Source organism: Anomaloglossus baeobatrachus, chromosome 2 (genome assembly GCF_048569485.1).
Source record: "Anomaloglossus baeobatrachus isolate aAnoBae1 chromosome 2, aAnoBae1.hap1, whole genome shotgun sequence".
NCBI classification, from domain to species: Eukaryota; Metazoa; Chordata; class Amphibia; order Anura; family Aromobatidae; genus Anomaloglossus; species Anomaloglossus baeobatrachus.
In genome coordinates, this window is record NC_134354.1 from 476177041 (window position 1) to 476189175 (window position 12135).

Consider the following 12135-nt stretch of genomic DNA (forward strand, 5'->3'; position numbering starts at 1 on the left):
TGAGTGGTGCTGGCACCAATTCTGCCTTATCCTGGTTGATTTGGTTCTTTACTTGATGCCTCTGTTTATGAGAAGCGTGTTGTTTACATTGCAATACCAGATAAAAACACCTGGGCTCCGATTCATGAGAAAATTTGCATAAAACACTTTGGAAAGTTGCAAAGTTTTTGCATAATACAGAGTTGCAAAAAACCTTTGCAACCTTTGGCGGTTCTTGACCGTTTTGGGCAGCTCCGCCAAACTGGACATAGCTGTGGAGGAGCTGGGGTAGGGCGAGGCTATGGCCACCCTTCAAATTCATCAGAAGGGGTGGTGTTTCTTACTACAAAAATGTAACATTTCTGCCATTGTGCAAAGAGGTGCATTCTGCTCGTAATATGCACCAAACTCAAGTGCCATGCTCCTCTCAATGAATATGGCACATCTTGTTCCTCGCCACCGCTCATTAAGACTGGAGTATGACTCAAAGCTATAATGCTTTAAAAACATAATAACAAAAATATTTTATTAGCATCACTGATTATTTGCACTGAAATAGTAATTAAAGCACTATGTAATGGATTCTGCTTGCATTTTATAACTTACATTCATATTATTTTTCTTAGGCTATGAAAGTACTTTCAAAGAAGAGATTATTAAAGCAATATGGTTTCCCACGTATGTATTTAATTAATGTTATATATAAGTTATCGTGAATGACATTAAAGGAATCTCTGTATATAGACAAAATAATCAGTTTTACGCTTTTAGTTTATCTAGATAAATATATATCGATTTATTCTCTGAAGTGGAACATGACTTCTAGTAGGTGGATCCTTGTGGAAGCCACTTCCATGAGAATATGGTTATCCAAAAGCTCTGCATGTCGAAAGGCAAAGGAGCTAAGGATTATGTCTTTACTGTAAGACTGAGGTCAAAGGCTGCACATGGGGTGTGATAGGGAAGTGTCTTCTGCTCCCCTCAATTTATACTCAACTTTGTAAATGAATCAAGTCATGAAAGTGATTACCCCTTACTTGCTTTCCTAAAGACTGAATGATTGCCACCTAGAAAATATGCCTGGCCTGGCCTTGGAACACTGTGCTATATTTTAATTGGGAAGTCTACAAAGCAAATACCCAACCTGCTCTGTGCAAATGAATACCTTCCTCTTTACCAAGTTGGTCTACAAGACGTTTAGTGAGTCTCTCAGCTCAGACCAGCCTAATTCAGATTTAAACAAACTAATTGTATCATATTGAATAAAATGCAAAGTTATACTCTTTACATTGTAATGGATGGATTGGTGGGTGAAAGTGTAATAATTTTTCACACTATAATACTCCATTACATGTATCAACGATAAGTTGATGAGCACATTTAAAGCATTTTATGTTCACCTTATTCTCAAATTTTAGCTGTGAATGCATTGAATATCATAATGTGCATCATTGTCTAATTGAAAATTATTAATAGTCTTTTTAGGTCATAACTCTTTTTTTCAAGAATGTTAGTCATCAATCATCTATACTTTGTCATCAGAACATGAGACTCTAACCTTTTCAGAGAGCTTCTACAATCCGTATTGGAACTTCATTCACAGAATATAACATAGAAGGGTGACGTCACCTGATATCCAAGAAAACCAAGGAGACACGTACATAGCTTGATTCATGCGGGATTCCTTGAAGGCCACTTAATGTGCCCCATTATGTGAATAGTGTGAGAGGCTGGAGGAGCACACTCCAGTAACAGTATAATTATCACCACCTTATTTCTTAGAATTATGAAGGAACACCTAATACTTTCTTCCTCTAATCACATTTTCCGTATATACAAAAAAAATCATATAAAATATCCAGGATGAAGAAAATAGATTGTTTCTTGATCACAAAAAAGTGAATTCAAGATACTGAATACTGTTTGAGATGACAGTAATTATACTGTAGATAAATAAATATAGACTTGATGAATTCCCCCAAAAGTGTAAAATTAGCACAAGTCTGAAAACCCTTCACTGGGTTCAAAAGATAACAGAAAGATGGAAGACGTATTCATTTTAAGTAAAGACATAGATGGCATTTCACAAGTTTCTTGTTGGGGGTTACGACAGCAAAATGTAAGCCTAAATAAATTCCATTTTGCATCTGCTTTTGTTTTAGAGCCCGCATAGTCAGCATTTGAGAAATATTGGATCAATATGTTATCCTTCAAACCGGTAAAGCAATGCAGGGTGTAGGGTTGGTTATCTGACATCAAGTGGACTTCTGTGCATAGAGTGGAAATAACATATAACATGAAAGGGACTCTGTTAGCACAGAATGACTGTTCAAACCAAGTACAGGCGCTTGATGCATTTAAGTGCACTTTCTTACCTGCTTGGTTTCCCTTTTTCTACTCCCTTCTTTGTTTGTATAAAGCCAGAGCTATCAAGTAAACGAGAGGGAGGACTGGGGAGATAGAGGGAAACAAGGAGGTGGGAAAGTGCACCATTTGGCCACACCAATGTGCTCCGAGTGCCTGTACTTGGTTTGAACAGTCACTCTGTGCTTACAGAGTCCATTTCACTCAATTTATTGTAGGCAACACAACAATTTCCATGAATGATGTATTACATTTACATTATTACTGCAGTTAGATGGCCAAATAACACTAAATGTGTTACGAACATCTTGTAGAAGTGCATAACTGCCAGGCATTCAACTTGCACTGTTCATAGAGTCTGAGGAAAACTTGTGGTTTGAGATGCAAAAGTCAGTTGTAAAAAACTTTCATAAGTTTTGTTTATGCATATTTTTGTAAATGAACCTTGTCTTTAATCATATGTTTTTTGTTTTTTTTTTCTTCCTTCCTATTTTGTTAGGTCGACCACCCCCTAGAGGATCAAAAACTGCATCTGGAGATCAAGCAAAGCCAATGGCTCCATTGGACAGGGTTTATCAAGAGATAGCAATTTTGAAAAAGTTAGACCATATTAATATTGTCAGATTGATTGAGGTAGGTATACAGGGTTTAATCATTTGAATATTATATACTGTTCTTAGGATTTCTTGCAGTATACAAACTCAATATCATTCAAACTCCATTTTGAAAAATCTATTTGTAGTGCCCCTTTGCCTTCCTTTTTAGTTATGTGCAAGCACTACCATGCGCGGGTGCTCAGTACTCATTAAGAGTAGTTGGATGCATGGATAAGAGCCACTCGAGTACCCAAGTATAATGGAAGTTAATAGGGAAATCTTCAAAAAAAGTGCTTGAGTTCCCCATTGACTTCCATTAAGGGCACTTTACACGCAGCAACATCGCTAGCGATGTCGCTGGTGAAAGCACCCGCCCCCGTCAGTTGTGCGTCACGGGCAAATCTCTGCCTGTGGCGCACAATGTCGCTAGGACCTGTCACACGGACTTACCTGCCCAGCAATGTCGCTGTGGCCGGCGAACCGCCTCCTTTCTAAGGGGGCGGTTCGTGTGATGTCACAGCAACGTCACACGGCAGCCGTCCAATAGAAGCGGAGGGGCGGAGAGCAGTTGAAAGAAAGTGACGCCCACCTCATTGCCGGAGGACGCAGGTAAGGTGTTGTTCCTCGTTCCTGAGGTGTCACACGTAGTGATGTGTGCTGCCTCAGGAACGACGAACAACTTGCGTCCTGTAACAGCAACGATATTTGTGATTAGAACGACGTGTCAACGATCAGGTGAGTAATTTTGATCGTTAGCGGTCGTTCGTATGTTTCACATGCAACGACGTCCCTAACGAGGCCGGATGTGGGTCACGAATTCCGTGACCCCAATGACATCTCGTTAGCGATGTCGTTGCGTGTAAAGCCCCCTTTATACTCAGGTGCTCGAGTTGTGCCCTTCCAAACATCCACCTGCTCTTAACGAGAACCAAGCAACCGAGCATGGTTTCGCTCGCTCATCACTATTCCTTTTATCTTAGAAAAATCTTAAAGGTCATATTTTTAAACAGTCACCTCATTATTATCACAAAATAGCAATCAAACACATCACCTACATATAGACAATAAGTACTATAGCACACCAACTTCTCATCCCTGTACAACAACCTCTGCACAGAAAGCAAAAAAATAATAATTTGAATATTTGCCACTATATAGAAATAAAAAAAAAACAAATTAGAAGAAAAAAAATCAAAATCCTATTTTAACTAGTAATAGATTATATATTGCTTTTGTGGAGCCAATTTAATAGTTTATCTTAATTGAATTACAAAAAATAACCTTAGAAAGCCATAAACTATAAATTATTGTATACACATTAATTATTCACATATTTTTATTTTACTTCACAGGTACTGGATGATCCAGCTGAAGATAATCTTTATATGGGTAAGTTGTTTGTTTTTTTTCTCTCTTCACAAAGCTGTATATAAATACCTTCAATTTGGACATAAATGTTCTGATGCCTTAAGAAGGGGAAAAGAGAGTTGACTGAAGTCGGTTCTTGTAAGTGCCAGCTGTAGACCACTCAATGAGCTGCAAGATACCACGATAGGAGAGAAGGGGAGACTGAGTGTGCAATATATAAATACATGGGAGATATCTATTGCTGACTATCTTACTTCACGCTGGAAGTAGTTTGAAAAGTAGTAATGTGGAAGAATAACTGTATCTTATAGTGTAGGAGGCTAGAAGCAACAGCAGTAATCCCTGTCGCAACCTTCTCCTCATTCTGGAGTGGCTGCTCCTGGCTCCACATATGTGTTGTGTGAGATCCTAATCTTTAGCAAGGAGTTATGCTTCTATTGGACGCCTGCCGTGTGACGTCGCTGTGATGCCGAACAACAAGCCGCCTTAGAAAGGAGGCGGATCGCCGGCCAGAGCGACATCGCAGGCCAGGTAAGCCGTGTGACGGGGGGAGCGCGATTTTGTGCGCGATGGGCAGTGACATGCCCGTGTCGCACAAATGATGGGGGCAGGTACGCACGCTAGCGATATCGCTAGCGATAACGCTACCGTGTAAAGCCCCCTTTAGGCCTTATTACGTCAGTATCTTGGTGAGCACATCAGGGCTTATTTTTTGTAGGACAACTTAGTTTTAAAGTATGCCTCTCACCTTACCACATAATATACTGAAATATAGGGAAAGAAATCATGAAATTGTGAAAAAGAGCTCCCAAAAAAAACAATTCTGCAATTGTTGTTTTGGTTTCGTTTTAAAAATTACCTGACAACATGATTCTGCAGGTCAGTACGATTACGACGATAACAAATTCTATGTATAAAAAGAATTGGTTTATATCACTATATCCTGAGACATAGGGCGGCTTTGCATGTTGCGACATTGCACGTGTGATGTCGATGGGGTCAAATCGAAAGTGACGCACATCCGGCGTCGCAGTCGATATCGCAACGTGCAAATCCTTTTTGATACGATGAACGAGCGCAAAAGCGTCGTTATCGTATCATCGCTGCAGCCTCCGACATTTCCATAATGCCGGTGCAGCGACAGGTACGATGTTGTTCCTTGCTCCAGCGGTAGCACACATCGCTGTGTATGAAGCGGCAGGAGCGAGGAACTTCACCTTACCTGCCGCCGGCTGCAATGAGAAGGACGGAGGTGGGCGGGATGTTTACATCCTGCTCATCTCTGCCCCTCCACTTCAATTGGCCGCCTGCCGTGTGACGTCGCTGTGACGCCGCACGACCCGCCCCCTTAGGAAGGAGGCGGGTCGCCGGCCAGAGGGACGTCGCACGGCAGGTATGTGCGTGTGAAACTGCCGTAGCGATAATAATCGCTACGGCAGCTTTCACTAGATATTGCACGTGCGACGGGGGCGGGACTATCGCTGCAGCATCGGTAACACATTGTTACCGATGTCGCAGCGTGCAAAGCCCGCCATAGACTTTTTTTCCTCTCAATCAGTGTAAGGGTTTATGCACACAACGTCCTAAATATGTTGTTCTTTCAAGAGGAAGACGCTTCAGGAAGTGCTGGAACTTTTTTTTCCTAATATATTTTTTTGAGTGTTTTTTACAGGTGTTTCTTAAAGGTGATGTCACCCTTTTTCATTTTTTTAGGTATTGATATGATAGGCCCCATCAAAGTTCCACCTACTTGGGTGGAGTTGGCCTAGACTGGGATAAAAACACCAAAAGTTGTTACATTTTTTAACAACTCTTGCACAAAATGGAGAAAATATTTTAATGAATCTGTGCCTAGAAAAGGGGTTGTCTAAAAAATCCCCCAATTTATTTTGTGTATAGTTTATAGACACAAAGTAATGGTTTGAAATAGAGATACTAACGGTTGCATATATAAATACTGTATCTTCACTGGTATATAGACTGTGCATGCTATGCTGCCCCATCTTTATCATGTGTAGTAAAACTACTTTTGAGTATATGTATTTTTTTTTATTGTTGTACTTACCTTGTGATTAGTAAATTATATTTTTATTGGGCACAATCCTGTTTGGTTGCTTTTTCTGCACAACCAGGTTTTTCTTGTTTGCACCAGATTTTTTTTGGTCTCCACAACATTGCAATAAAACACCATCAGAAACCAACAAAAGTGGTATCAGTAAAAACGTCAGCTCAAAAAATAATCCATCACACAGCCCCAGATCCCGAAAGATATCAACTTTACAAGTCTCAGAAAATGGCAATACAAATATCATTTTTTTTTTTTTTTACAAATTTCCAGGGGTTTGTGAAAAAAAACCCCACACGTTTGATATCCACGTACTGACCTGGAGAATCATATTGCCAGGTTAATTTTACTATATAGTGAACATGGTAAATAACCTCCCCCCCCCAAAAAAAGTGAAATAGCACTTTTTTTTTGCAATTTCAACACATTTGGATTTTTTAACTGTTTTCTGGTAAACTACAGTATGTGTTAAAATTAATGGCATAATCCAAAATGACAACTTGTCCAGCCAAAAAAAAGCACTCATATGGCCAGAATAATAAAACAGATATAGCTCCTGGAAGAAGAGCGTGGGAGGAGGAGGGAACGAGGACATGGAAAATCGCCTAGGTTTGGAAGGGTTAATGAATTAGTCTTCTAGTCATCTTTTTGTGCCAACAGTGCCTTCTTTATGACTGTCATACCAAACATCAGTTTTAATGAATGAAGCCCATAGTGCCTACTGATTTCTGCCAAAAAAGATGTACGGTAACTTACTGCATGCCTGAATTTCTGGCATCAAACTAATAGTTTGAGTTTTTTATTTTAAGGGATATTACATAATGTCGTATGACAACATATTGCTGCTTCTTGTAACACAGATGAAGGCAATACACAATTGTGACAAATGTCACAGTTATTTCTCTCATTGTGTTCTATTGCTGATAGGACAAAAGGGATATTCGACCCCTAATTGTAACTTTAAAATGGCATCTGGGAAAATATACAGTGAAAGGATTCTTTAGGAAAAAAAGAAATTGCCTGTGCTTGAAAATGGCACACTTAAGGTAAATTGTACTATTCATTTAGAAAGGAACTTTTTAATATGTGTCATCAGTAAGCAATACTTAATCACACTGATTTATAGACATTACTGTCCATTATGCATAAAGCTTGAAGGTCACGATCACCTTTTTCTGAGATTTATCATCATTACATCTCTAGCATATTCATCTGGACGCCATTATGTAAAATACAATTTTTCCTGCAACTACCGTGCCTTTCGAAAGTATTCACCCCCTTGGCTTTTTACCTATTTTGTTACTTTACAACTTGTGTTTAAATATTTTTGTAATCTGATTTGTGTTTGATGGATCAATTCAGCACTAAATGGCCTAAGTTGGGGAAGTGAAGTGAGAAAAGTATAGGCAAAAATTTAATTTATGAGCTAAAATAAATGAAAATTTCCATGTGCATATGTATTCACCCCTTTTGCTATGAAGCCCCTAAAAATTTCTGGTACAAGCAATTACCTTCATCAGTCACATGCTTAGTGAAAGAAAGCCCAACTGTGTTCAATTTAAGTGTCCCGTGGTTTGTCAGTATATACACCTTTTCTGAAAGGTCACAGAGGCTGTAACACCATTACCATACTAACCAAACACCATGAAGACCAAGGAAATCTCCAAACAACTCAAAGACAAAGTGTGGGAGCACCAAGCGAACGGCGGAAGGGAAACCCTGCGTCTAAGAAAAGGGGATATGGTGACCAATGACCAAACCTACCGCTGGTCCCTGGGGTCCCTCACCAACCTAGATAGTTTTCTCACCTATGCGCCGAGCCGGATAATTGATCCTAGGTATCCTTAGTGCTGGACCTTAAATAGGGAACGGGTGGGATGAGCTCTTCGTCAACCCCACTAAACACTAGAGAAGACACAAGGAGTACACAGAGGGGGAAAATGCATGAACTACTTATCCACAGATGAACTGAATAATCTCACCAGCACCAGTCCAGGGAAGATGGGAGTATTTAAGCACATGAAGAATACTCAAAATCAGCAGCTGAATGGAAGGAGGGCTCCTCTGGGTCCTAAAGGGGAAGATATTAAAATCCAGCAGGAAAAGTACCTAATATAAAGAATACTAACAGCAGGAACAATAGAAAATCAGCGAGCATTTAGTGCAGCGAAATGCTGGGACCTTCTATTGCCAAAAACCACATGACTGTTACCCGTGACACAAAGTTGTTGAGAAGTCAGGGTTGGGTTCTAAAAAAATATCCCAAACTCTAATGATCCCCAGAGCTCTATCAAATCCATTATCATCAAATGGAAAATATATGGTACCACAACAAATCTGTCAAGAGAGTGCCGCCCACCAAAACTCTCAGCTCAGGCAAGGAGGGATTTACCGTATTTTTCGCTTTATAAGACGCACTTTTCCTCCCAAAAATTTGGGAGGAAAATGGGGGGGTGCGTCTTATAAAGCGGTACCTGGGGGGGGGGTCCTGTCTGAGGCGATCGGGCGGCCGGGTGACTGTGGCTGCATGCAAGCGGCCGGGTACCTGTGCTTGCGTGCGGTGGCAGCCGGGTACCCGTGGCTGTGTGCGGGGGCCAGCCGGGTGCTGTGTGGGGTCGGCAGCCGGGTACCTGTGCTTGCATGCGGTGGCAGCCGGGTACCCATGGCTGTGTGCGGGCGGCAGCCGGGTGCTGTGTGCGAGCGGCAGTCGGGTGCCCGTGCGGGCGGCAGCCGGCTGCCGCCCTCACACAGGCACCCATGTGCCGCCCGCACACAGCACCCGGCTGCCGCCTGCACACAGCCATGGGTACACGGCTGCCACCGCACGCAAGCACAGGTACCCGGCGGCTTGTACGCAGGGTGGGCGGGCAGCCTGCTGGCTGCCACTCTGTGCATGCGGGGCGGGCGGCTGTGCAGCATGTTACCAGTTGTCCGCGGTCCCACTTTCAAATAATGGCGCCGGTGGAGCTCTTGGATGAGAGCTCCATCTACGCACGCGCTGCTCCGGTAGTCTGCGCGTGCGCAGATGGAGCCCTTGGATGAGAGCTCCATCTGCGCATGCGTCGCTCCGGGCGCCATTACTTGAATCGGGACCGCGGACACACTGGGAAAACACCGCATCCGTCTGCTCCACTGAGCAGTCCCCGCCGCTGCCACCACTGAGCAGTCCCCGCCGCTGCCACCACTGAGCAGTCGCCGCCGCCGCTGCCACCACTGAGCAGTCGCCGCCGCTCCCACCACTGAGCCGTCGCCGCTGCCGCTGCCACCACTGAACCGGGACCGCGGACACTCACTGCACCGGCCTGCTGCACGGCTCACCTGCCACGGCTGCTGCGCCACCACGGACCCCACGGCTCCTGCCACCGCAGACGCCACCGCGCCTGCAACCACGGACGCCACGGCACCTGCAACCACGGACCCCGCTGCCACTGACCCGCCGCGCCTGCCAGCACAACCTGTGCCTCCTGTGACCCCGCTTCACCACCACTGCTGCCCCCCTCCGGTAAGAGAACACCAGAGTATAAGACGGACCCCATTTTTCTTTTTTTTTAGCTTTTTTTATGTCTAAGTTTGGGGTGCGTCTTATATTCCTGTGCGTCTTATAAAGCAAAAAATACGGTAATCAGAGAAGCAGCTCAGAAAGAAAAGGTAACCCCGAAGGAGCTACAAAGTTCCCAAGCAGTGACTTTAGTATCTGTCCATACGACCACAGTAAAGCTGTGCGCACGTGTGCGCTCTGCACCGCACCGAAAATGTGCGCTTCAGAGCGCAGCTGAAAAGCTGCGTTCTGAAGCGCATGGTGCTGGCAGATTTGTGCGCTCTGCATGCTGCCTCTCCCTATAGACAGCATGCAGAACGCACGAAAGAAGTGACATGTCACTTCTTAGAACGCAGCGATTCGGCAAGCAGCCGAATCGCTGCGTTCTAACATGCCACGTGCGCATGGCCCCTGCACAATCTCCATAGATTGTGCAGGGGACGCATGACGCATGCAGTTACGCTGCGGTGCAGAACGCAGCGTAACTGCATGTAATACGCACACGTGCGCACATACCCTAAGCTGTGCACTCCATAGAGCTGGTCTTTATGGAAGAGTGGCCAGAAAAAAACCTTTACTTATAGCCAAAAATTGAAAGGCTTGTTTTGATTTTCCCAAAAGGCATGTGGGGGGCTCCCCCAAATGTATGAAAGAAGGGTCTGTAGTCAGATGAGATCCAAATTGAACTTTTTTGTCACCAAGGTAAACGCTATGTCTGGCACCAAACCAACACAGTTTGTGAGTAACAATGAATTAATTTCTTACTTAATGACAGAAAGCCCAAATGTTGCAAACTATTAGAGCTTTCTACAGAAGCTATTTTGGAAAATTGTACAACTTTTCTTTATAGAAAAATAACCGTAATTGCGTGAAACGTGAATGATTTTTTTAACAGATAATGGTATTTTAGAGCATTTTCGCATACAGCATTCTTGTTGTATTTTTTTTGCAGCAAAATCAGTTTTTGTAATTTACTTTTTTCAAGTTGCATGCATTTGTTTAGATTATTGAATTTAGTATCATTTAATTTGTTTATTTTTTTTTCTTTTCTTCGCAGTATTTGACCTTCTACGCAAAGGGTATGTAAACTCTTGTATGTATTGACATTCACTTATTTGAAAAATCCAAATGTATACTGTGTGTACCATATACTATATGTGTGCAGGTACCATATATAGCCTGCATTCTTTGTATTATACAATTGTTCTACAGTTGACCATATATTATATGAGTTAGAACAGCGCTGCTTATTCAACTGGGGTCTTGCTTGCTTCAATATATTGATACCTGGGCATAACCATTTCTCATAATACATTCTGCTCAATTAGAGATTATTCAAAGTTCCCCTGCCTTTTGTCATGTATGTAAAATATGGGCGTTAGTGTGACGCCCCAGGGCTGTGGGATACTCGGTCCCGGGCTCTGTAGTGCTCGGTAGGGTCAGTCGTGGTCGTGGCCTGGTACCATGGCCCTTGGGGTTCCGTGCCCTCAGGAAAGAAAAGGGGTTTTGGTAAAAATAAAAGAAAATAATAAAAGTGTTTGTCAGCTATGCCACTTGCGGTTTGCAGCCAGGTTATTTGGGGCCACCGCTGCAGGTTTCTGCTGGGGCTGATGGAGTGATGTAGCCTGGATGGTTAGAGCCCTCCGCAAGCAGGGACAGGCCCCAGCAGTGAATGATGGTGATTGTAGTGAGGAACAGTCTATGTGAGTGCACGCCGCCAAGGAAACAGTCCGCACCAGTGTTGCAGTTTAACTTGCATTTTTTACTTTTGGTAGTGGAACCACGGGTGCCGGTTCCAGGTGTAGCCGCTGCCCTTGTTCTCTGTGCCAGCTGGACCTGGGATGGCTGTCCATCGTGCACACTTGTTGTGATTGAACTCCCTTGGCCTGGAGTTACTTGGAAGTCCCTTCTTTTCTCTCTGGGCCCTAATGCAGACAGCCTGGACTATTTGAAGGGTGCAGTCCCCGGTTCCCTCTTTGCTGCTGGTGCTTCAGGCTTTCTAGGTCGGCGATTGACCCTGGAGATCTTCTCGCCCGGCAGAGTTAACAGCTGACCATAAAGTGTCCCACTGTCCTAGGGTCTGCACCCCACCTTGTTCTGAGTCCCGTGAGCCTTGGTTTCAAACTTCCACAGGCCCTCCGTGGTTCCTGGAGTCTGCTGCTTCCACAGGTAACCCACGGTGCCTGGAGTCTTGGTTCCGTACTCCAGTTCTCACTCCTTTTACA

General features: G+C 43.5%; 1 protein-coding gene across 4 annotated transcripts in view; it reads left to right on the plus strand.

Moving 5' to 3' along the window:
* Positions 1-12135, plus strand: part of CAMKK1 (calcium/calmodulin dependent protein kinase kinase 1) — a 445750-nt gene that overhangs the window by 258544 nt on the left and 175071 nt on the right. For all 4 annotated transcript variants that reach the window (XM_075336377.1, XM_075336378.1, XM_075336379.1 and 1 more), the window contains 4 exons: positions 606-657; positions 2843-2976; positions 4292-4328; positions 10968-10989. In XM_075336377.1, coding sequence (XP_075192492.1) covers positions 606-657; positions 2843-2976; positions 4292-4328; positions 10968-10989 — 245 coding nt within the window. The remainder of the gene's footprint in view (positions 1-605; positions 658-2842; positions 2977-4291; positions 4329-10967; positions 10990-12135) is intronic.